Consider the following 27,570-nt stretch of genomic DNA (forward strand, 5'->3'; position numbering starts at 1 on the left):
GAAGGCCAAAACCAATACTACTGGTCTTGAGAAGAAGGCGAGAAAAGCGCACGATGGCACAAAGGTGAATGGTACATTGGAAGAGACCCAGGCAATAGACCAGTCAGTTCATCTTGAGAAACCTGTGAAGACAGCTAAAAAGCCAAAGTCGAAGAAAAAAGATGAAGGCAATACCACGCCAAGTGAAAGTGTAACCAAAGCTGCTTCAAAAGTGAAAGTGAAGAAGGCTGCTAAGGTTAAGAAAAGGGATGATGCCATTGTGTTTGATGCCTCAAATAGCAAATCTCCTTCGACTGTTCAGCTACCTCCAGACACCAGTGAAAATTCCTCCAAACCTAGCTCTGTTTTGAATGGATCGGTCAAAGCCAGTAAGAAACCCAAGAAGATTAAGTCAATCAAAAGTGATGCTGCAATCATTGAGGCGACGGATACTGCTCTTGCTGGTGAAAAGGTAGTGAAGGGGACGGATAAAAAGAGTGTCAAAAGGAAAAAGGTGAAAACGTGAAATACGTGTTACGGTTCAAGCCAAAGTGGAACTTGAATTGGACTGCTTTTTAAAGAAACTTGCAGGGGAAGTGCTGCGGTGCAAAATGTGTGAAGTCTTTCAAGGCGAAAATACCATTTGTAAACGCTACTTTTGATTGTGTGTGTTGACATTATGTATACGTCATAACTATATACCACACCATGTCATCAGGTTGATCTTATTCCCTTTTCCAAGTGTTGGTGATGTCAATTTAGAATTTGACATCAGATGATTATCTGCCACTTGATGTTAGTTTTGAAGTGATAATCTATTACCTCCAAGATATCATAATTCCCCTACGGTCAATACATGATTGACAGTGATGGCACCCAGTTCCCTTTATCCGATGGGCTAACTGATCTAGCTTGAGTGGCATTGGGGATATTTGCTTGGCATCAGCTTTACAATTGAATACCTATATCAGGGCTCGACACTAACGGTGGCCCGGTGGCCCGGGGCCACCAAAATTGAAAGTCGGGCCACCAAATTTTAAAAAAGGGCAAATTTGGTGGCCCGCCTCGGGCCACCAAATTTTTTTGAAAAGTACGTCAATTAATTCGTAACTTTTTGCGCCGGAAATTAGCGGTAATATTTGTTTAAGGATGGATGAAAAGGACTGAATGAGTGCCTGAGAGTGAGTGTTGCGAGTTTGTTGAGGTTTATTTATGAGTAGATGTATGTCCTACTTCCAATTCTTACTATGACTGGATAAAACTGAATAGATATTTGACTCATTAAAAAAAACAGGACTTTTAATGTTTTTTTATTGTTTTTTTTTTTTTTTCGGGGCCACCAAATTTTTCTCTCGGGCCACCAAAAATTTGAAATTGAGGATTTTGGTGGCCCCATCGGGCCACCAAACAAAAAAATTAGTGTCGAGCCCTTCCTATATAGAAGAAATACCCAAGTCCTTTAGACGGGGATGTGAGAGTTCAGGGTTTAATCTGATTTCAGGCTTTTTTATTCTGCCCCAAACCAACTTTTAAGACTTTTTGCCAGTTCAAATGAATTGAAATGTTCACATTTTAATGCGCTTCATACTTTCTACGCAAGTTTCAGTTTTTTTCTTTCAGACATTTTTCTGCAAGTGCTTTTAGATCTGTGATGAGAGAGAATCTCACAATTGTTTTTTTTTTTAAAGAAATGAATAACATGCTAATATTTTTATTTTTCAGTTGTGGGGATTGTATGTATACAAACTGAAATGTAAAACAGTAATTTTATCTATATTTGCTTGACCTCGCAAGCAGTCTCTAATGATGATAGCCAAATTTGAAGTTGGGCCATTCTTATATTCAGTAATTCAATTTGTAAAAAGAAATGCGATTGAGTTACACAAACTATCTACAGGAAAACGTGAGTTTTAAGGTACAGTCTATTAAATTTGAACAATTGATTTTTTAAAATGCATTTTACAATTCTCAGCATCTTCAACATCATCATAATTTTGGCATAAATATATATTCCTCTGTTGAGGACACATGAAATTTGTGTCGTGCCCAGACAGTGATATTCCCATAGTTGTGCCTATAAATGTCCGAATACAAAGGCTTAGGCCCAAGACTATGTAATCACAATGTGATATAATCGAAACTTTTGCACTTATTTTTGATCATGAGATGTGAACATAAAATGTGATCACTGATGGAAATGAAATTGTCTCTCTTTTGCATACATGTCTTATCTCTGGATTTGAATTGGCTTTCAGCGTCTTTTGAAGGGGTTTAAAGGTTTTGAAAAGTGTGTACATATAGGTATACATTGTATTAATAATAATTTTGCTACATTTGTATATGAGTCTAATATACAGTGTTTTTAAATACATGCACATGTACATGTATATGTATTCATTTCTTTTGCATAGGTAACCTTTCATTGCAAATACTTGCAAATACATTGTACATGCATTTTGTTTTTACTATCTTGACGATTTGCCAAAATTTGCCAAACACAGTTACAAGATGAAATCAATGATGCAGTGCAGCTGGTATTAATGGGCATATTTGAGATTTTGTTTGTAGTTTTTTTTTTTTGTATTCACATGTGTAACTAGAAAATCACTCAGAGAGCGCAGACCTCTGCCAAGCGGCTCATTTCCACCAGTACACACATGCTGAAAAGTTGCCCTATTTCCCAATGATAAAGAAGCCTTTCTATAGCATGCCATTCTACCATGTCAGCTCCGTGCTGTGCATTGAGTGGGCACTCAGTGCACGTGTGTACACCTCAAATACACACAGCGTGAACATCTGTGTTTGCCAGCTCTATTTGCCAATGATAATAAAAAAAAAAATATATATATATAGCATATTATCCTGAATCCAGATTTATTTCTGGACCGCCACCCAAATTTCATAACCTGTTTCATGTGTCATTATCAACTTTTACTGTAAGTTTCATCCCAACCCATTCTCAAATTTTTGAGTTATTTTGCTGACAGACAGACAGACAGGCAAGCAAACAAACCCACCAACCAACCGTTAGGGTAAAAACGTAACCTCCTTTTTTTGCTCTGTTCGTATTTGATACATAGCTTGCTGTGACAAAACATGTCTTGGAAATAAAGAGAGAAAAATGGGTTGTTGTACATGTCATGTACCTTGTGTTGATCCCTGCTTGTTTTCACTTACTGTAAAAGTGGAAATTTTTGCCTACTGTATTTTTGTGTGTGCTATAATATGAATTTCATGTGTTTTAAATTCATGGAATTAAAGAGATAATTTCTTTTTTTTTTTACTTACGTGTATTATTAGCAAAATCATTCACATGCTTTTAGTTTCACACTAGTTTCATGTTCCGTAACATGCACGAAAATGTCCACTTTTATGGTACACCCTAATCATAAACTGAATCAATGCCATTTTAAATTGTTCTATTGAAAGTTTAATTGTGAACAAGGATGTTCTGGAGAAAACCTGAAGAAAAACGATGTTGCCATAAGATTTTGGAACAACAAACATCTATTGACATTTGTCGATTCCATCATCATATATGTGTACACTGATGTACATCTTACTTTCTACATTTGCTGTCTTGATTGAGTTTATATGCCTGTGCCAAGTGGAGATATTTCCTTTTGGTTTGCCCCTATGTAGGCTTGCATGACACATGTATCAGTACTGGCTCTCCCACTGTGTCACAATATTAATATATGATTAGGAGTGACAATTCAAGGTTATGGGGTAAAAAGTTTATACATGTAATGGTCAAAGGTCAGTTATACATGTATCAGCAATGATTCAAGAAGCTCTCGAGGAAATTCACTCACATTGAAAATAGCTGGAATTAGTTTGACAAAATGGATTTCACATGCATTTTGACGAGCCAGTCCTTTCCTTTCTTGGAAGGATGTCAAACTCTGGTACAAGGGAGCAACAATTTCATTTGAATTTTGCAAAATTTAGAAATCACATACACTGTACAGGGCACTCCCGTTATAATGAACACGGTTATAACGAAATTCCGGTTACAATGTCAATGAAGTGAAATTTAGGGCTGCAACATTATCAACTCTATGTATTTTTACTGTTTATTCATTTGGTTATAACGAAATTTCGACATAACGAAAGAAAACTGCCGGTCCCGAGGACTTCGTTATAACGGGAGTCCACTGTTTGTGATAGTACCTGATATTAAAAAAATCTTTTTCTTTAAGGGGGGGGGGGGGGGGGGGGGGGGGGGGGGGGAGGAGAGACCTGATCTAATTTGTTAGATATTTTCATACCTCTTCCATTGCTTTAAAAGTTTTTGTGGTGTGAAATTTGTTGTGCATTTCACATGATGTGAAACTAGCAAAATGAAGGCATACAAATTTGTTTGCTTGTCATCACAAAATACTGTTTTACATTTTCATTGCATGGAATTAGACCCTGCAAAAAACTCGTGTGAAAATCTCCACTTTTACATTACAGTTGTGAATTTATTGAGATATGATAATTATGATTGCAGATCTCTTATGTAATCATGTGTGCTATGGTACGAGAAAGATATGACATATATTTATACAGACTTTACTTTTCCTTTTGTAGTGTATTTTTGTTTTTTTTTTAGATTCAAATTGCTGTCCAACTCAACAAATTTTAGCCAAACTCAGGACACAGATGCACACAAAAATAGCTGTTGTGTAAGCTAAGCTGAAATATGTGTAAATCAGTACATCTTTGCCTCATATATTGTGAATAAAAGGTAAGACTGGTAAGACACGTGAGAATTATATTGGTTGATCTGGCATGCTGGTGACAAAACCCACCATAGGTGAACCATGATTCAGCCTTTCTCTTGCTGAAGCACATCCCATGACAAAGAGTTTAGTTTGGCCAATAAGTTTTGCTAGGTGTAACAAATGTTTAGTGCAAGCTAACATTTTTTACATATGTACATGCCTGTGTGTGTGTGTGTGTGCGCGCGCGTTTGTGTTTGTGTGTGTGTGTGTGTGTGTGTATTCTCGCAATCGGCCTCAATTGAGGATATTGTAGTGTTTCACTCCAGGCAAACCAGGGATACATTTCACCTGTTTGTTCAGATAGTTTAAAATGAATGAAAAAACGCCCTCATAATGTCCTAGGGATACCCTAGAGAAATATTAAATGTACCTGCCCTTTCTGCACATATAGGACCTGTATGTAGGCGAAAAGTTTTCACCCATTCAAATGGAAAAATTTGGAAATTTTTACATGTATCCTAAATTGTTATGTATGCACCTCTGCACTAAATAAAGCCTGATTTTTTACTTAACGGAATTGAAGTATTTTTTTTAATTTTCAATTAGTTTGAGAAAAATTAGATATACGTGTATGTATATATTTTTTCAGGAACAATGGTATATATATATATATACCTTTAGTAAGCTGGACCGTTTAAACCATATGAGAATGTGTGTGTGTGTGTGTGGGTGTGTGTGAAAACCAAAGAGCAATTGCTTGATGTGATGTACTGAGAGTTTGTTGTGGTAATTCTGGGCTCCATTTTATAAAATACATGTATGTTACGATAGCAGCTCGTGCTGGAATGGCAACTTCCCATAGCAACAGCCAATTAGAAAGCTGGATTCTTGTTATTACCATGACAACTGCCACTCAAGCAAGAGTTGCTATTATATCAACTTTTTATGAAATGGAGCCCAGGTCTCTTATCAAAGAATGTGTGCATTTTGTATCATTGTTAGATTTGTTGCTGGCTGCCACGGCTTCGTGTTTGCAGTGTCCAGAGTTGCCTCCACAAGCAAGATGGAGATATCAATATGCATTTGTATGGTGATTACTGGGGTGAGGGGGGGGGGGGGGGAGGGGGGTGGGACGAAGTATTCAGCTGTGCTTCCTTCATTTCAAAGTCTCAAAGGATATGACTATGGTTCTTGCTTGGTGTAAGACATCTTTTAGTATCAATACTCAGTTTGCCAATAAAAGTGTGTATTTTGAACATACCTTGTGTACAATAGCCTTCATGTATTTACATGTACTTGGTAGTTGTATCTGTGTGCTCAATTCTATGTTGCTGCCTCTATGCATGTACACGGCAATTTTCTCGTGGAATAGATTTATTAAAGGAGAATAATACCAAAATATATATGTGGATTTCATTACTGAAGCAATATTAGTAGAACAAACTAGTAAAGTTTGAGGAAAATCTGAAAATTTGTTCAAGTGATGAAGTTTTAAAACATCAGTGCTGTCGCTGGATGAGGAGACTACAAACGCTTGAGATGTCGCTGTAGGACAACTATATGAAGAAAATACAGGGAGAATCCTACAATACATGTACACTGTATATATGATCTTTTTATGAAAAGTACACATTCACTCAACTTGTTACTGATGTATGTATGGTACATGTAGTACTGTATTATTCCCCCATGCTTTCTGAAAGAGGTATAAACCAATTGCACTTTCATTATGCTAGAAAAATGATATTTTGCGGAATTCTCTCCTTATTTTCTTTATATCGTTCTGCAGTGATGTCACAAACTGGTGCAGTCTTCTCATCCAGCAATGACGGCATCTAAACATAAATTTCTAACTTTTGAAGGGATTGTCTGATTTCCTCAAACTTTCAGTGATGTGCTCTACTAATATTGCATCTTTCATTCATAAATGTCATTCCACATATTTGGGGAAACTTCCCCTTTCATGACACCTCATACAGTGGAATCTCTTCACAAAGAACACTGTTGCAAACTCTCAGTATAGTAATTCTGCTTGTCCAAAGTCAAGAATTTCTGTTGTTTTCTGTTGTTTTTTACAAACCCTGATATAACAAAATTTCAATATGTGAAAGAAGGTATTTCACTGGTCTTAATGAGCTCACAAAAACCTCTATTCCACAATTAATCCACGGTTCACTATCTTGTGTTATCAAGGTTTTCAGTAATCTACAAAATTTATTTGTAAACTTATGATGACAATAAATACATGTACAAGTGTATATAACAGTGATAATGTACACTTTAATATGTGCTTAATACTAGATTTCTAAGCACTAGATAAATATGATATGCATATTTACACTTGTACATACAATCAACTCTAGCACAACTTAACTGGGTTGGGATGCAGAAACTCCATTGATTTTTTCTTTGTTTGATTCTATATTCCTCTCTTGCATTGAGCTTCGTAAGTGAGAAATCAGGAACTTATTTCAACAATGCAGCATACACTGATGTTTGTTTCCATGGTAGCAGCTGACGAACAACCAATCAGCTTTGAGCATTTCAGTTGTTTGAAACATAAGTTACTGTAACTGCAAATGACACAGGAACTGACACTCGGTAACGGTAGTTCCTGTGTACAGTGCACTCCCATCATAATAAACACGGTTATAGCGAAATTCTTATTACAACAAAGTAAGAATATAGGTCCCCAAATTATCATCTATTTATCTTCATATACTTTTCTGTTCAGCTATAGCAACATTCGATACAACGAATGAAAACTGCTGGTCCCGAGGACTTTGTTATAACGAGAGTCGCTTGTATCTGCACATCTCCAAAGGAATGGGGACTGCTACTTTCTTTGGCTATTAACTTCTGCACGTTTCCCTGTTGTGCATGATATACAGAGGCAAGTTTAACTACTTATGCTTTACAATCATTCAATTTAGTAGCAACAACGTGCAGAACAAATGCAATACATTTACATTATACATCTAATTTGTAGGCTATGCAACTGTAATAACACTTGCTGGTAAGCTGCAATTTAAATCCTGAATATTTAGTACATTGCCACATGAAATGCGTTGTTTCAACACACACTCATACAATGTAATAAATAGCTGTGATTACATGAATGGTAAAATACAGTGTATGGAAAGATGCCAGAGAAGTTCATGCAGAAATCTTTAGTAATCAATCAACCACAAAATAGTACTGCATATTGATGGTGCACTTTTAAGGCACTAGAAGGGTTGTGGAGATACAGGGTCATGTAGTTCATGTAGACTACTTGCTCAATATCAATATTATTATCAATGGTGCTAACAGGCATTATGTTAATAAGTTGGACACAATTGATACTACTGTACATGTACAACATGGGAATCTGTGCAATGGGCAGTTTACATGAAAATAATACCTAGAATAATACAAGTGTAATAACACCAATAACAGAAATAAAGACTGTAATGATCAACACTTCTATTCTGTTTCCAATCATCTTGTTCTGCATTACTTTTTAACTAATTTCTAATTCATAACTTGGGTTTTAATACAGTATCTTACCTTCAGAGCAATTTTCCTCTCTATGACCCTACCAAAAAAAAAAGATAAATAATTACTGTAGTACAAAATGTTTTCTGCGCAAGCTCTTCCTAACTCTGCTGGGGTTTGCAAATTTTTTTATCTTCAGATAGTACATTAAATAGATTTTCACCATTGCCTCTTCATACTGAAAGAATGCAAATGGTTGGAGAGCTGGTACTCTGAGCTTTCTCGCACGTTCATACTAACAAGAACGATTCTCATGTATGCACTGCATGTTAACTATCTACACTGAACAATCCACACTTGCTACCAAGTTGACATTGCACTGAATTGGATCACATTGCTGATGAGTCAGCCATTCTTGTCTTGTAGTATGTAACGCTCAGTAATCTTACTTTCATGTCTTCCGTGTTTATCATGGCGAAAGTACCAGTTGACGTAACACAGGCTTTTCTAAGGCGAGACCAAGAAATCATGCTGACACAGGCAATATGTTCACTTGTAAACGTTGACCTACATGTAGAATTTCAGTAGAAAATATATCTGGGCTTTTTCATTGCATTAGCTATTATGCAGTGTGTTGACTTACCTGAAGTCCACTACTGCAAAGATTTACCACACATTAACTTCAAACAGGAAGAAACCGTCATAATATCAACTCTCCATCACACAGTATACTGCATTGTGTGCTCAAACTAGTGTGACTGTACTACCACTATAAATTTTCATGAACATGAAAAGACAATTACAAAAAGACAGTATGTAAAAATTTCTGCTCACATACAGAATGTGCACACAATGTGCTATGATTCTAATAAGGCACAAACAATGTGGTATGATTAAGGCACAATTAATATGTCCAAGAGCGGCTCTTAACATGCATCAACAAAAGTGGGGAAAATACATCAGATTTCTACAAATAGTACCATGTTACTGATGGGCGAAAGAGCACTATTCTGACAATAGACTGCGATGGTCACAGTGGATACACATTTGCATTTTTAGGGGGGAATTTCTCACTACCACTGAAGAGTATTCAACATTACTCAAAATGTCTTCTTTCACATGAAAGTTATTTGAGACTCCAGAGTTTGTCTTGAATCTTATTATCTCTGTACTATTGTAATAATAGAAAGAAACTCTTATGCTTACCAAGCCCTTTCCCGAGGGCAGAATGTACACAGACAATCCCCACTGCCACTGACTTCTCCTTTTGATTCATTGAACACAGTTTGTTTCTAAAATAGAACATGTAACTACGGTAGAAAAAAAAACCCAACAAACTACCATACCAAGGTATCTCACACCCCTGCATAAACAGAAGCACATAAAAAAAAATCAGCAACAATAAAATATGCACAGAAGAGGAATACTATGCTGCTTTACACAGCAGCATGATGTATAGAAACACTCGCATTACAAGTGCAGTAAGGGGAGCAACCAATTCCAAGCATTAGTACTCCTTGTTGATGGAATACTCTTTAGAGGGACAGACACACCTCTTCAATCAGCTGCTCAGAGGTAAGATGGCACAAACTTTGAATGTCAGAAGGAATGTGTGGCCGTTGACCCTTCCCCAAAGTGGGTAGCCGGGCAGAGTGGAGCGGAGTTGCTGGATAGGACTCAAACATGCCCGTTTTGCTCTTCTGAAGGAATTAGTGCCTCCGTGATTTCAAATGCCTCTATCAATTTCTAAAGAGAAACAAAAAAGAAGGGGGAAGGGTAAAGAAAAGACATATTCTTCACTTCGATTGTGCTTTTTCCTTCACCACATTCTTATTCAAGTCCATAAATACATGTATGTTTTGTTCTGTTTTTGTATGTGTGTTTTTTTTTTCCAAAACAAACATGATGCCATGCTTGTGTTTGTAAACTCTAAGCAAGGTTCCCATTCATAGCTTTAAATCAAGGGAACAAACAATATGCATAGGTGGGACTACACTCTAAACAAGTGTGTACTGCCAACATTTTGGCATTTATGTCAATCTGACAAGGGACAAGATATTTATCTCTATCTGCAATACTGGTTCCAACATTTGTGTCTGTTATTAAGCAAAGTAATGTTCAAAGAACAACATTACCAGCAAAAAATATCAGTATATGTCTATGCCATATAGCTACTATCTAACCATACTCCCATGGTAACACATTTACTGTAAAACATGATACACGTATATTCGCAGCATGAAATTTCCGCGAATCGGACCCGACGGCCTTATTTGCAGCATGAAATATTTGAGAATTGCCACTGGCATTTAACGTATATAGGCCTAGTTTGGACAAGAATTTTTGTGTGCATTTTAATTTCACGAATCTCAGCTCTCGCGAAATTAAAATGCACATGAACATTCCTTGTTTTACAGTAATCTAGCCAAGTATGAGAGTGAAGCTTTGTAACAATGATGGTGTTACCCGGTACTCGTGGAACTTATATTCATGAAGGTCATGAGGTATCAAAGCATAATCATCACACTCAACTGCAGAAAAAAAAAAAGCAGAAGGCATTACATCAAGACTTCCATAAGTCGTTACCAAGCAAGCTTGACAGCCTTCTACATGGCCAAGCTCACTCCAGTTTTATCCGCTTTTAGAATGATGTCATGTGTAAATGTTCTTTTTACTATTTGCTTAATTTCACATTCACTGTGCACACTATTCTTGATCAAAGTTTTCTGTTTCTTTATCACTGCTTTTGTTATTAACTTTTTATTTATGTTTTAAATATATTTTGCTCAAGCATTAATAATACTGTAAAATGAGGAATGTTCGCATACATTTTAATTTCGAGAATTTCGCGAGCACCAACATTCGCGAAATGCCAGCATTTGCGAAATTAAATTGCATGCGAAAGTTCTTGCCTACACAATATGCAATGGATGCCAGTGGCAATTCATAAAATTTTCATGCCGCAAATATATTGTGTTTTACAGTATTGTATTGGTTTCACTATGTTCATTCCAAACTACTCCTACATAAGGGGGAACAATAATGGCAGGGCCCTCTGGCAGAGCAGTGGCAGCACTGAAGAGGCTACCCTGGATAAAAAAGACTGTATTATTACATACCATATGTTACTACAAATTGCAACTTCCCATCAGAGTAAGGACTAACCTTCCATTGCTCCACATCGATGGAGACCAGGACCTGCTTCCTCAGGATCCTGCTCCCACTCCGCTCCTCCATGTGAGGTTTGGCAGGTATGATGACGGGAAGGCCATCCTCATCCAATTTAATCTCTGCATGGCCATCCTGGATTGACGCAACATGATCAGAAAGTGATAAGATCTATCTAAAATGATATAATATGATCAACGACTACAGTGCACTCCCGTTATAACGAAATGCTCGGGACCGGCAGTTTTCTTTCGTTATCGTTATAACGAAATTCCGTTATAACCGAACAAAAACAATATATAACGAAAACAAGGAACCACGTATATATATCATATTATGTTTGCTAAATACTCATCATACACTGGAAAGCTATGTGAAATGTGATGGGATAACTGTACTACAATGATAAACGCAAGTTCCCCTCAGAAACTGTGCGTGACACAAGGAGCAAACACCCATGCAGAGACGCTATAAATATTTGTTCTGCTACGTATTTTCGAAAGCAATTCGCATTTCGTTATAACGGAGCACATTTCTTTTGTTTTCCTTTGTCTGTGGCGCTCGGAAAAGACTTCGTTATAACGGAAATTTCGCTATAACCGTGTTCGTTATAAGCGAATTTTGTACCATAGACTTTAATGGTGATAATTTTGGGACCAGAAGATTTACTTTGTTATAACGAAATTTCGTTATAACCGTGTTCGTTGTTACGGGAGTGCACTGTATCAAAATCCAAAACATCAAAGGTAGTACATACAGTCAAGCACATAAGTAATACTACACTGGCAAGCTCATTGCACTGGGTCTCAGCGTGCCACTTTGTGCGGGTGTGTGCTACGTCATGCTGGTGCGTACCGCCTGGCCCAGCCACACTAGGAGACTCCGTACCATGACAGTGCGAGTGTTTCATTGTTTCATTACTTAATTGGTTAACTGTATTCCCCAAACATTGCATCAGACTTAATGAAAAATGAACTGGCCCAAATTCTTTAACCAAAGAGGTACTTTGAGAGCAGCCTAGTACCTACAGCTACTATATCAATGCAACTTCGTGGCGGAGGCATAAAAAGATACAATGCGAAAAAGAATTATAACAAATCTGTTACTACGTACCTTTAGGACAAATGATAGATGGAAGATATTTTCGACCGTGTGGCTGAAGGAATGGGGATCAATGACAAACTCAAAGTAAGAGATGGGAACATAGTCGTCGGGATCTGCGTCCCCTTGTGTGACCTGACGCAGAATACCGACCATCCTCTCCACTTTGTTGGTCACCTCTTCCTGCCTCTTCCCCGTCGACTTCACCTGCTCCGCAGGAAGGGGGGGGGGGGAGGGAGAGAAAGAGGGCAGAGTCAATCAGGTTTCCCGTTACAACCTCAGCCCACTCACACGTCGCCCATAACACGTACTACCCCAAACAGTCTACACTCACGTCCGCATATGCACCACGACTGCCACCCCGGCTACACCCAAGTCCGCATACGCACTACGACTGCCACCCCGGCTACACCCACGTCCGCATACGCACCGCGACTGCCACCCCAGCTACACCCACGTCCGCATCATGCCTACTTAATCTCCTGCATCTCCAGCCTTTACTCACTCCTGAGGACGGACAGTCAACTGTCCGAAACATCGAGTCCTTTCTCCTTGCTCCATACTCTTCTCTGGTTCACAGTCCTTTTCAGGACTATCACACTCTCTAGAAAGAATACTCTTGCTCACTCTCCTTTCTCGCTTCTTCTTCCTCCCCTATCATCTCATATCTCCTTTCATTCCAACAGTCCTTTTCAGGACTCACACATGGTGAACCGCAAACCAAGCATATGTTATGTACACCAACATGCAAACTTCTTCCTTCCAAGATCCCTAGATAGATAGGTTGAGTGATAGACAAAACTAGAGAACACTCTGAGAGTGCAGACCTCTGCCAAGCAGCTCATTTCCACCATTGATCTTGTTCTTCTATAGAGATCAGTGATTTCCACCCATAAATGCATGCATGCTGAAAGTTGCCCAATTTCCCAATATAGAAGCCTTTTGTTACGTCATCAACTTCCAGCTGCACGGCGCACCTCGCCTAAGCAGAAATTAGAGCACACACTTTACTTTGCATATGAAAACCTAGAAAATGTGCAGCTGTAACTCCCAAGGACACTGACCCTACCTACCAAAATATTGAAAAGCCTTTATAAAATCCACAAGAATTCTCGGATCACTACCAAAATTTAATCATCTGTTACTTTGTCATTTTCAACCTTTCCTGTAGGTTTTATCCAAATTGGTGCACACCTTTTTCAGTTATTTTGCACACAGACAAACCAATAAACAAACAAACTATCGCCGATGAAAACATAACCTCCTCCCTTGGCGGAGGTAATAAAAGAGAAATATACAGATAAACATAGAGAAAGGAAGAGAAAAACATCTAGTTCTTCATGTGTGCCAAGTTTCTTGCCAATTGCTGAAAAACTTAAGTAGCTCAATCTACAAGAATTTTTACCTCATTTTGGTGAAATGCGTTGTTACCATGGCAATGCACTTTCCACTACTACTGGAAAGCTTGTCTTGCACAACTTAATACTAAGCTCAGCATGCATGACAAATTTCTTTTGAATCCTTTGAAAAATAGGAAAAGTAGGGGGAGGGTTGTCATCTTAGCAGTAGTAAAAATACAATGTAACAGCAGTAGCAGTGGTACTACTGTAGTAGAAGTGGTGGTAAAAGCTTAAATTGTAGAAACTGTAGTGACAGTATAATCATTACTTCAAGTAGCTGTAGAAGTTGTAGAAAAATGCACTAAAATTAGTAGTTAAAGACTAAAGTAGTCACTGGAAAAGTACTGTAAAAGCTGTTATATTCTTTGAGGGTAATTTTCACAGATTGGGTTGTGAATTTAACAACACGCAAAAATATTGCCACCTGGTCTTAATCACATCAAATTTGTATAGTAGGCCCTAATTAGTGCACTTACAATAGTCTTGGTGTCAAATCACAAAAGCATCTCACGCAAAATATTATTGACTTCCTCATTCGCGATAACATCTCTATGCAAAAGTAACAGCTTTTAAACAAGAGACCTGGGGGTCTCATGCTCACCCGAGTATCGTACGTTCACCTTCCATGCATTCTTGCAGACTCTTACCTGAGAACATCGGAAACTTGGGGCGGGGGCAGCTTTGAGAGCTGGGGGCATGGTGTCCATTTGCATATTCCATCACACTGGTAAAAATACCGGCCAAGTACATTGTACTTTATAGAAGGTTGGACTTTGCAGTTTGGAAAAAAAAAAGACTTAAGCTCTATCACTTCTGATTCTAGAGAAGAATATTATTGAACATTCCTAAATTTAGGAGGTTTGGGCCCCCAGAGGCCCCCAAGTAAAGCATGATGCTCATTCAAACACTTTGCGATCCTATCCCCCTCGGAAAGTTACTTGCCAAGTTTGGTGAAAATCCATTATGTTGTTTTCAGCAAGAAGATGAAAATGTGCAATTTAGGTCCTCATTTGGATCCCTCACACGGCGCACAATGCACAACAGACGACGGACGACGCACAACGCACGCCGGACGCTGGACGAAGAGCAATCGCAATAGCTCACTTGAGCCTTCGGCTCAGGTAAGCTAAAAAGTACTAATAGCAGGTGAATCTTACCTGTACTGGCACGACAGCGGGACCTGCTGGTTCTTCTGCTTTTTTGTTCCTGTTGACCACACGTTTTTTGGGAGCCTCTATTTCATATGTACCCCTGATAGATAGAAGGACAGAAAAGAAAAGCAAAGAGGGAGAGGGGAAAAGAGAGCAGGAGGGAGATAGTGGTTGTGAAAAGAGAGAAATATATTAATTTAAAAAAAAAACACTTTCATGGAGCACTTTTTTGTTATGCTACGACATCAAAAATATGCTGTTCAGCTCAACATCTCTTGACTGGATCAGATTAGAACAATTATTAGCTAACTGATGCATAATGATAACTGTGCATCACAAAACCAACAAAAGCCACACAAGTGGATTTCTAGCAGGCCTGCGGACACGTCTTTGGGGTCAACTTTGGATTTAGAATTTTTTAGATTCGGAGTCTGATATTTTTTGTGAGAGCCAGGTTTGAGTCGCATGTTACTTACATGAAGTGTAAGGCAGAGGCTCTCTTAAAACACGTGGACACCTGGTTACCTAGTCTTGACCAACCAGCCTCCTCGATGTCCATGGGACGAGCGTTATCCATTCTCCTTCCTCCCATGAAGGTTCTCTGCAATAGATCACACGCCACAAAATTTTTGAGGACAATGTCAAAACCCTGGATCACATTAACGGCATTAAACATCCTGGCCCCGTTTCATAAAAGATGTTAGGATGGCAACTCTTGCTGGAATGGTGACTTCCCATGGCAACAGCCAAGCAGGAAGCTGGATTCTTGTCATTACTATGACAACTGTCATTCCAGCAAAAGTTGCTATCATATCAATTTTTTATAAAATGGGGCCCTGGAAAGCCCCCTGCCCAAATCTATACTTCAAATCACACATTGCCAAATTGGGCTCCATCAAGCATAAACATAAAAGTTTTGGGAGACTCGGATGATCTGTGCAAAAGTGATGAAGTTTTAAAGTTTAGGTTAAAACTATATGCCGTTATCACTGGATAAGACTACAATTCATGATGTCACAATAGGGACACAACCATGTCTCGTTATCGCTGAATAAGACTACAACAATTTGTGATGTCCAAGTAGAGAAACAACAATCCTGTAATGAAAATATATAGAGAATTCATCATATTTTCATGTTACTAGCATAATGAAAGAGCCCTTGACTTACCTCTTTCAGAAGGTGAGGGTACCAATATTACCCTCGACATATGTCAATTAAAAAGTTGAAGGAATGTGTGCCTTTTATAAAAAAAATCAAGATCTTGTGAAATTTTCTATGTACTCTCTTTATATCATTGCCCTTAAAAATAAATGCTGCCTAAACAGTCTCGTGGTTTTTAGCTGAACTGACTGACCACATAGGAAACAGATCCACAGTACTATTAGGTGACAGTTCAGAGATAACATGGAAACTCTAAAGCTACTGTACAGTACTTCTGTCACAATTGGAGACAACTTCAAACTTCTACACCTTGTAATAACATTCAAGACAACACAACACTAGGAGCAACACAATCTTTCATTGTGAAGGCTCGGCGCTCATTCGCTACACGAGTAGTGACACGGGGTATGGTCTCAGTCCTGGAAATCAATAGTTTTCATGTCGACTATTACTACGCACCAATTTTTCCATGAAAACGTTGGGATCAAATTTGTCATCTACGTGGACTTTCTTGGCTCTTTGTACGGTCAGGCAGGAGACTCTACTCAGGATCTGCGCATCCAGGACTGTCTCTGACGTTGCCGCGACATTTTCTAGCTGGGTTACTGTAGAAACAGGGTGGGGTAGATTTGGGTAGACACCTCATTATTGGGATTTTTTTTTTTTTTTTTTTGGGGGGGGAGGGCAATTCAATGTTTGTTTCTTTTTTTATTATGTTACTAAACAATGTAACATGCAAAGCTTATGTCATCAACTTGAATAAGCAGAAGACACAAGGCACAGACAAAAAAGAAAAAATGCATTCAAGACTCAAGTCACATTATCAAAAGAGATGAACTACAGAATAATATCTGAATAAACCTTATTAGTACACAATACAAGAATATACTCAACCATTACAGATACATAATAACACAAAAAATAAATAAATTGCATTCATAAACAAATTGAAATCTGTTATAACTTAATTCCAAAACATATATTTCTATGTGGGGGGGGGGGGGGGGGGGTGCGGAGACTAGCAATTTATTGTGGACATGGAATGGGATGGCTAACACGAAAAAGTCACTTCAAAACCTGCTTTAACCCTATTCTAACTGGGCTATTTAAGACCAAGTTTTTACTGGGGGTGGGGTCAATTTGACCCCCCTTTTAGATCTCGGCCGCCGAGATTTTGCCTTAACATAGAGCTGGATGTCAACTACAAGATTACATGGTCATACAGAAAAAAAAAATTGATTTTCTATATTTAGTAAATTAATTATGCAAATTTACGCATGAAATCATATTTTCACCTATAACTCCATTAAAAAGACTGAATGATTGCTAAATTTTTGTGTAAGAGTTCCTCAAGACACATTCAACAATTTTCTTGCAAAAAAATAGCACAATCACAAGCAGTTTGTATTTTTTTGTTAATTTCTTATGTATTTCATTGTTTTTTTGACCTTTTGTTTTCTATTGTTTTGGGGCCAAAATTTGTTGCAGGCACTTTTTCAAGCTTATCTACATTAAAATTGATTAATTTCAATGATTAAAAGTTGAAACAATCTAATTTATATCACTTTAACCAAAAAACACAATTTGCATTGGATTTGCACACGATATCATGAATTTGAGCCATTTTCGGGTTGACATGCAAACGCAAAACATTACGTAACTTCAGAATGGTGTACCCGGACATGGCAACTTTGGTCTCAAAATATGCGGGAGACTTCAAAGAAAAAAGTCATGAAATGACGCGGCAAAATCTTTGCGTGTTGCGGAATATGTTGGGGGGGGGGTCAAATTGACACCCCCCCCCCCCCCCCCAGTTAGAGTAGGGTTAATGGTCTTCACTACATGACACATGGGATTAAAGGCTCCTATTGACTGATATCTACATAACATCTATTCACTAGATAATGAGTGCTTTGAGATAAAGGTCATGCCTGGGTTAGCAATGGAACCAAAATAGAAGTACAAATTATAAACTACGGGCAGATACAGTGGAAGTTCAATATGTACATGGGGCTTCAGATGTCTTCAAAACTATGTTCAAATTGTCATAATTAATACTGAATGCAATCAATGCACTTGACCAACAACATATTTCAGTGGTTTGCGCATGAACTTGGAATTAAATATGAGAGATGATCACAAAAGCATGAAATCTGCACACACTGACCTGCATCAAACAATTTCTGGCCATCTCTCATGACTTCATTCAAACCGTCAGAGTTAGGATTGGTCAAATCCGAACCAGTTCCTGTTCAAAACATTCAAAGAAACAAACAAAAACAGCAACATTAAATGGGCATGAACAGTAGAAATACTTCTGAATGATTACTTTGTCTGAGGTTTGACCACTGCCATGGCATGAGATTTCATACACGTCAATGTAAACGCTTTTGAGATATTGCATGCAAATCCAAGTGTTGATCCATTATGGTACAAATCTCTCTTTGCAGGTAAATGGTCTGATGACAAAGCACACACAAATTATGCACAGTTCCAACATAAAAGCTGAATCCTACACTCATAAAGTCATAATAACATTGGGCTTGATATATTCAACTGTATATATACATAGAATCTACCTGAGACGGAGAATTGTACATTGACTTCATAATAAAGGTTTGCCTAGCTATGTTTTGTTCAATCTGTATTCAATTGGGAAACAGCTGCATACTTTTCTATATCTGCTTTTGATTTGATTTGTATCATCACATTCAATGGCTAACAAAATAAAAAAAATCCCTTCGTTTGAAAGTACATGTGTACTCAAATTCCTTTTTGATGTGAGCAATATGTTACAAACTAAATCACAGTGGATGAGTAATATGTTAACCCGTAGAAGACTTGTCCACAGTATTCTTGGGCAGATGTCTCTGAGAAACGTTATAGTAAAATCAGCTCATCCTCAATGGGCTAAACATTATACAGAAGGGCACCAGCTTCAGCAAATAAAGTTCAAACCTCAGAATCAGCATCTTGAAAAGCTACTGATATTGTTTTCGCATGTATATAATTATGTAGCCCATAGGACTGGAAGAATATAATGCTCACAGACCATAAAAACAAACTGATGTACCTTGTAGATAATGAGTAACAAATTTGATCTACCTATATAAATCAATGGGTGTGACATCCCAATCTTACTCAATCTTACGTTATACATAAGTATACAATAACTGAATAACAAGGAGGAAATAATGCAAAAATGGGCACATACAGATTAAATGAAGCTTCTCCTTTCCCAAGAAATAGGAAATTTCATATGGGAACCTTTTAGCGGGGACATGCACTATTGAAAGCATGCAACAAACTTGGCATGTCAGTTATATTTATCGCTGGTTTATCTACCATCGAAAACACTCAATCCTATCTGCATGGTCTTACTGTTAATCAATTCCAGCAGGTCTCGCTGGTTCCGCCGGATGGCTCTCCTTTCTTCCTCCACATTCCTGTCTCTCTCCGTCATGTTGCCACGCAATACTTTCGTTTTGTGTCAGTGTCCACTCAAAGCAAATCAGCTGCTGTCAAAGACAGTGAAAATATCATGGAAAAAAAGATTTAAGCAAAATTTTGCTGACTAAATCTGAAAATTTACATCTGCAAATGCCAACTGGCATTTGAATAACTGTTTAAACATGCATACACACACACACACACACACACATGCACACATTATAAATACATGTATACAAGACTTGACATTAACGGTGGTCCAGGACCACCAGAAATAGACTTTGGGCCACCACTTTTCATTACAGAAAAGGTGTGTTTTGATGGCCCGGTGGGGCCATCAAGAATTCACGAGTGTGCACATTGTTCTTTGTGCGTTTTTCCAAAAAAAAAGGGAGAATAACTGGTGACTCAATGCTTTATATCTGCATGCAAAGCAGCTTTAGCTGCCACGACCAGGATTGCAAGATAGTTTTCACAGCCAAACTCGGGCTATTTTACAGCCAGCTTTGGCCGAACTAGTTTCTCTATCTTTCATCCGAATTTCTATCTAATAAAAAAAGGTGTAGATATACGTCCTAATCAAACACATTGTATATGTTCATATTCATTTTAATGGTTCACTGGATTATTTCATTTTCTAATAATGTTTTACTTTCTGAATTCTTACAACTCTCAGTCACAGGAAGTGCCATTCGACACACATACTCTTTCATACCTGTCATTTTTCAGATAATGGTTTATTGTATCATTTTAATGTTTCATCAAATGACTTAACTTCATATGTTATCCTTTATGGGGGGGGGGGGCTACCATTATGAATCTTAGTCACAGGAAGTGCAATTTGACACACTATGTCATACCTGTTAATTTTCAGATAATTGTCATGGTTTATTGTATCATTTTATTGTTTCATCAAATGATTTAACTTCATGTTATTCTTTATGGGGGGGGGGGGGGAGTGGGGCTACCAAATATCACTGTTGGTTCACCGAAAAATGCAATTTGATGATTTTGGTGCCCCTCCCCCCATGTAGCGATAAAAAAGATCTAGATCTTGGAAATAACAAACATGGGATGGGTAACCTGAACCGAGTAAGGTATTCTTTTTTTCCTCATTCATTTTTATATATTTTTTAAATTGGGTTACAGCCAGGATACTGTTCTACATGGCCATACTGTATCATTACAAATAATTAAAAGCTATGTGAGTATGTATTGCGACCAGCTCGAATTCAAAATGTGCTCAGGTTTCGAATGTAAAGGATTTGGTGTCTCAGATGTGGTGGTTGTGGGCATGACATTCAACTTTAAAATTTGATTTATTTTCAGTTTGAATATAATACATAGATGGGCTAGCTCGACCATAATGTCAGCCAAAGTTTGACTTCCAGCTACATGTGAAACCTTAACCCTGGGGCACTCCGTTCTACACAGTTATGAGCCTTTGCGTTAGGGCTGGTCGCGCAGTTCATGATTTAATAGACATGAAACCTACATTTATGCTTTTGCGCGAATTCAAATTTTGGCACGGGATGTCGAACCTTGGTGCTGTTTTTTAGTTTAATTGTTGACAACTCATGTCATACCGTGTAAAATTTGGTTCCTCCATTACGCAATAGTCCCCTTCTGTCAAAAGATTTTTCCCCTTAAAATTGGTCAAGCATATAAACCTGTCTGTAGGATGACAACTGATCCACTTGAACCTGTGTGGCTGTGTGCTTTATAGGGCCTGCTAGGTCGTAACGACCTAACAGTACACTAACAGTTACATCTTTCCCTGCCCTGCGCATCGGTTTCGAATCCTTCAACAAGTGGATCCGTCGTCATACTACCCCCCCCCCCCCCCACGTATGCGCGGCACTGTCAGATAACGGGCCGCGGCATTATTGATTGTGACGTAATCGACCTTGATAGCATAAACAATTTATCGTTTATGATCCCTGCATTTTTAATTACCCTTATATTGAATAAGCACTAAATAAAAGAAAAACAAAAAAGGGTGGAAAGTATAGGTATCTTCATTTCATACATATTCATGTCTTTAAAACACTCCAGTCATAGTTGCAAAATCTCACTGAAAATTCCATATAAGTAGTTATTTTTGCACCCCTAATTTCATCAATTAAATATCAAATTATGTTAATTATTTTTCCGTCATCGTAATAGTATAAATAACATTTTTTGGGGATTTTTTAATATTTATTCCTCTTAGATTTGAATGAAAGAGGTCATGCCTGCCTGTTTCGTGCGATCGGTTTCCATCTTAGGATTTTTCGCTTATCTACACATTCTCCTAAAGAAGGGGTACAATAGCGTGTCGTGAGCCCGATGGGCTACTAAAATCAGAGCTGTTGTGTTGCTAGCGTTAATTTTGGGGGATATCGAGGTGACATGATTATGATCTTCGGTGAAGTTAGTTTTTTGTGTAATAACGATTAGATAGATTGCACTTGGTATTGCATTTTTTTCCCTTTAGGGGAAACTTTCCTGATGTAAGAGCCGCAGAATTTTATTTTTATCGGAGTGGCGCTCGCGCTTCCGCCTTGTGCGTAGGCGCAAAGATTCAGTCCCACATCATTCGTTGTTCGACGCTTGAACGTGCATTTTGGCGCATGCCTATGGCAACTGCGTTATGTCGTGCTATTTTGTAGGTTAGGCTGGTTTTTGTGCAGAATGCATCCTTTGCTGCATGGTTCCTAGGTTAATAAGGTTTTGTTGAAACGTGAAAGCTGTGTGTGAAGTCGGATACTGCTTTTGGCTTGCTTACGAGAGGGTCTGAATCTAAGCTGCCAAAGTCTCACTTTATGTACAATTTTGCTTTGGGATTTACTGAGCTGTATACTGTAGTGTGTGTAGCCTGGATAACCAGTACTAGCTTCTAAACATTAATCATTTTTTTTTTTTTTTTTAAGACTTATCAGTTGGGCAACCTGTCCAGACATAGACGTCGATGCTCTAACCTTACTAAATTTACCTTCAAGTCTCCGCCATACCATGATGGACATGGTGCCGGTAACGGTGGTTGAGGCATGCCTTTGTGGATTTAGGCCTATACAAATGCCTTCAAGAAATTGGAAAAGGAGTACATAACAGGTAGATTTGATGTAGGTTCGTCTACATTATATACTGTAATTTATGTGATATATTTGTGGGTAGGGCCTATTAACAGTGTGGTTGCACATTTGCCTTAAGCTTTTGCAATGTTTATATCCACTCATTCCAACACAATGATGATGGGCAAGGTGAAAATTGTTGTTTACCAATGATGATATAATGACAAAATATGACATTGATGCAATCAATTGCCAATTGAAAAAACAACAACTAAGAAACAATGAAAATATAGTGCTTTATATTTTTAGGTGCACATAAATTAAATGTGCCCATGACCCTTAAAAGTGTGATAAGTATCTACTACAATACTCGGTAACATACATGAAAGAGAACACCCTGTCCATAATATTCAACCATGCACTTGTCACCTCATATTTGTCGCTACGGTGGACTTGTGTTCTGCAAGAACGTCTTTGGGATGTCTTTCTTAGGTTGCATTGTTTTCTTGTAATCCAACAAATGACTAAAATAACAGAAGAAGAAGAAAAAAAAACCCCCAAAGAGCCAGTAATGTTGCAACCGTGTTCTAACGAGAGTACTGTAGCAACCTCAGGCATGATCATCATCCACACACTCTCACAATAAAATTCACACTTCTAGCTGCTTATTTGTATTTTTTCTGTTTTGAGCTATGCCAGAGTTAGAATGCGTTTAATATAAAATTATTGCAGGTACCATGGTACCAGTACTAGTCATGCTAGTAGAGAGTGACATGAATTTGGTGCATGATCCTGAGACTTGCAAACATTTTCATAATTATTTATTTATTTATTTATTTTTTTTTTTTGCTGCCTGCAATGGAGAATATCATTCATTTACTAAATACAGGGACTGTTGGAATATTATTTTGGTCTCAAGAAAGTGACAGAGTGCATGTGGTTTACTTTTTTATCTTTATCATTTACCGGTACCCACTATCAATGTTTATTAATTCAACATCACAAACAAGTGTTACATGTCCCAAAAGAGTATTCAGCTACAGGTAGTGATGTATGTTGACTTTCCATCCACTGCTCATAAAACAATAAGGCATTTACTGCTGCACAGATGTAATTTCCTTCTTACTTGAATAAGGAAGTACAGATTTATGCTAACACATGTAGGCCTACTAAATAATATGCAGTTGGTGCAATGGATGTGGGTGAGGTCGTTTGTTTTGTCTTGTTTTTTTCAGCGCGCAAAGCAACGAAAGGTGAAGATGTAAATATATGTAGAGGTAGTAAAGTACTGCTGTGTTATGGTGTTGAACAAGTCTTGAACTGGGGATACACTGTACCATGCTTGCAGTGGCTGTGCACACATTTATTTAGAAGACTTCAACATGACTTGAATGAGCACTTTGAGTGAGAGGGCAATCAATTGAAACTTTTCAACAAAGCTGATAAACAATAGCAATAAAAATGAAATAAAAACAAGGTGATCAACGTGTATCAACAGGGCGTGCTACAATGAACACTAATCACAATGTTGTGACAAAGACAACAGAGAAATGCTTGAGACTGCTGAGTGCTAAATGTGTGAAGATTAATTTTGCCTCCACACTTTTGGCAGTAGAGTACCTGTACCGATTTTGAGAGATTTCAAGCCAGTGCTAGTCTGTCAGCCTGGATTTTACTGCTCTCTCAAATGAAATTGTTGGCAAACCAATGTATTTTTTTTCTGTGAACTGATAGTGCAATGGTAATGAACATATCTGGTGGTTGAAATGATGAGCAGTCAATGGTGACTGATGGGCAGACATCCGACTGCCTTAGCAGTGCTTAGTGTTGTCCGCTTGGCTTTCAATTGTGCACTGTCACTGGTGTGCAAAGTGAACTGTGCAGTCTTTGTAAAAGTTTGTGTTCTCTCCTGTACAGTCAAGTCGTTTTTCATTTGTGGAAGTTTTGATTGCAACAGTAGTAGCATAATGTACCGATACAGGAATTCGTGGGATGAATTACTGGCACAATCCTTCCATAACCTTGGCCACCACCCGCCCCGCCGGCCCCGTGGCGCTCGGCTCCGCGGTCGACTGCATAACCCGCCCGTGTCGCGGCCCGTGTGGTGACCATATATTTGATTTGCCGTAAAGTGTAAATCGAACTGCCCTGAGCAGTACACAAGGTCAAATTCAAGGGTAATAAATGGTTCGCAAAAAAAAATCTAAGATGAACAGGAACCACATGAATTAGGAATGTCCTGAATAATGTCAAACAGGCCGTCACATTTCAGAGAAAAATCCCGTCGAAACACCGAAAAAGTCCAGAAAATAAGCTGAAAATTTATCGTAATTACGATCCTATCTGTGTGTCCCATGGGACCGACTCGTCATGACAGCGACATGCACTACAAACGTCGACCATTGTGAGTTGAACGTTTTGCTAGGAACGTTCTAATTTTTATGGGAGATTGGGTATGTCTTGCTCTTCTGGATTTTCTCTGAAACATGTTTGGGAACCACTCTGAGTTTTTCTAATGACGTCAGATATTGAGTCACCACCCTCGCTCATTTGATCGGTTTCGAACGGAACCCAAATCAAAGTATTTTTTATGAATGATAAAGTGAGCCCTCTCTCGGCGGACGTGCACAATATGGCTGCGCGCGTAAGCTGTCCATTGCTTCTGTGTTGACCAAACATACGTGCCTCGGGGCTTCCCTCCCACTGCACTTTATCCCTCGCACTAGATTCCTACTTTACACGTAACACTGTTACAGTTAGAATCTAAAGGCCGTGTCACACCATAACGCGGGCTTGTGGCGAGGAGGTAGTTTCCAGCACGTAGAAGATTTTCAGCGGGCGTAGAAGATTTTCAGCGGGCGAACAAGAATGTTTGCAATTTTTATTCATGCCTTGTCATACCGTACAGGGGAACTTCTGCGGCTTGACTTGCGGGGAAACAAATTTACTCCAAGTAGCTCTCCGCAGTTGGTCCGCACCTGACAGTATCTAGCGCGTAGTTGCCCGGAGGTGCTCACGCAAGTCCGATTTAACCGCAGCCAAGTTTTGAGCATGACCAAAACTTTTTCCGGGTGAGTCGCGGGAATGCCCGTAGAGGTCCATGCAGAACGCCGGTAGGAGACCCTTAGCGGCAGTACTTCCCAGGCAATTCCCACGCAGGTACTTCGCAGTCCCATATGCAGCCAAGATAATGAAATTCTGTGAGATTTCAGCCATTCCATTAGAGGAATTCCTTCACTAAGTTGTCAATCCCCACGCGACTGGTACAAAGGTCACACAGTATACTCGCAAGTATAACGCGTCCAGCAAGTAAGACACATGCGCTGACTCGCACAAATCCTTTTCCGCCCTCAGGAATGTCCGGTATGCTAGAAAATCCCTACACGTAACAAGCCCGAGTAGCTTGCCCGGAAAGGTGTGACAGGGCCTAAACACGGTTGCGGGTAAAAAAAATATGCGTGTGCACCTCCGGGCGACTACTTTCGAGATACATGCTATATTGCTAGGTACTGTCATGTGCGGATATCTACGGGGACCTCCGGGTAGTCAAAATTGTTCTTTGCAAGTCGCACGCAAGGCTGGTGTGACACGGCCTTTAGCATCTCGGACTCTGTCTCTGGCTCATCTGCCAGACTCTATCTGGATCTGTAGTTAAGTACGTTATCTGGCAATTTGCAATGAATGAAGTCCCCTAGCTACTGTAGTCTCACGCTCAGTTTGTTATACAGTAGATCTATAGTATACTATCTTCTACTAATTATAGACATCTAGATCCTATTTTAGTTAACCGAAAGATCGGTCTGTATCTATCCGTCGGGGAATGCTTCGCGGAGACTGCGTCTGGCTTCACGGACGGATCCCTACGGAGGACAGCGTTAATGGCAAAATATAAAAAGAGTCCTTCGGACAGACGGATCTTTCTGTCTACTATTTAAGCTGACATGTGGTAGATAGGATATTCGTTAGAATTAGATCATAACTCAGTAGAATTTCTAACTGGTTAGACGAGATACATTAAGCATTACAATTTTACTGCCTGCACTCGATTTGCATGCTGCAGCCTGCAGGTGACAAAAATCAAAACATCCACGGCGACACGCATACGCATCGACCTTCACAAAAAATCCCACACGTAACTTACTATAATCAAACCGGGATCAAACCTTACCAGGGTTTCCTTTGTCGAACTACTTCTGCCCTCTAGAGAGTGTCTACTCGTACTCGCTGTACGTTGATCAAGACTCGAGCTGTAAAACTAGGAATTGGAATTTAAAAGCCTTTTTAGTTTCGTCCTCCTGCTCCTTGTCGCTTTCGTTTCCAGGAATGATGCAGAAAAAACCAAACAGCTCGTTTCAATTCGCGGGTTCGGGTACCATAAAGTGCAGCGCACACGTGTGTACGTACGTACGTGCTGCATGCCGCTATCGCTATCCAGGAGGAACGACTGTGTGGTAGCGCGGGAACTTGTGTAGCAGTGTGCGACTGGGAAAACATCGTTCTTCGTTGGAAAGAGAACAACAACAACAATGGTCTACGGGAATTCCCCACGACGGACAAAGATCACGTAGGGGATTGTGGACGCCGACTGTGTTTTTTTTTTTCCTCCAAATTTTTGTTTTATTTCGATGTCAATCGCTGTGCTCACATTCCGCTTGAATGTGTGCATAAACAAAATGAATACTACCTACGAAACAGAATATCTCCTGTCAAGGAATGCACATAATCATTCTACTTGAATGCTCAAACAGGCACATAATATACAAAATATAATCGCACAAAATATACCCCATTATTATTGTATCCATAAAACTCACAACATAATACCTCCTGTCAAGGAACACATTCAAATCATTCTACTAGAATATTCTTGTAAACAAATGTACCGATTTTCAAATATACAGAACACACTATCTCCACTC

At 38.8% G+C, this 27,570-nt stretch overlaps 1 protein-coding gene across 1 annotated transcript; it reads right to left on the minus strand.

Moving 5' to 3' along the window:
- Nucleotides 1-9,647: 9,647 nt before the first annotated feature.
- LOC139735300 (EP300-interacting inhibitor of differentiation 3-like) lies at nucleotides 9,648-26,964 on the minus strand. The gene is made up of 9 exons (XM_071646057.1): nucleotides 26,820-26,964; nucleotides 19,530-19,666; nucleotides 18,316-18,396; nucleotides 16,608-16,753; nucleotides 15,462-15,586; nucleotides 14,992-15,085; nucleotides 12,447-12,641; nucleotides 11,331-11,468; nucleotides 9,648-9,911 (listed from the first exon to the last, which is right to left on the minus strand). The coding sequence occupies exons 2-9, from the start codon at nucleotides 19,609-19,611 to the stop codon at nucleotides 9,843-9,845; spliced, it is 930 nt and encodes a 309-aa protein (XP_071502158.1). The 5' UTR covers nucleotides 19,612-19,666; nucleotides 26,820-26,964; the 3' UTR covers nucleotides 9,648-9,842.
- Between the last annotated feature and the right edge of the window lie 606 nt (nucleotides 26,965-27,570).

Source organism: Diadema antillarum, unplaced genomic scaffold (genome assembly GCF_040938485.1).
Source record: "Diadema antillarum isolate AM-2024a unplaced genomic scaffold, OU_Dant_1.0 seq00000569_RagTag, whole genome shotgun sequence".
Taxonomy (NCBI): domain Eukaryota; kingdom Metazoa; phylum Echinodermata; class Echinoidea; order Diadematoida; family Diadematidae; genus Diadema; species Diadema antillarum.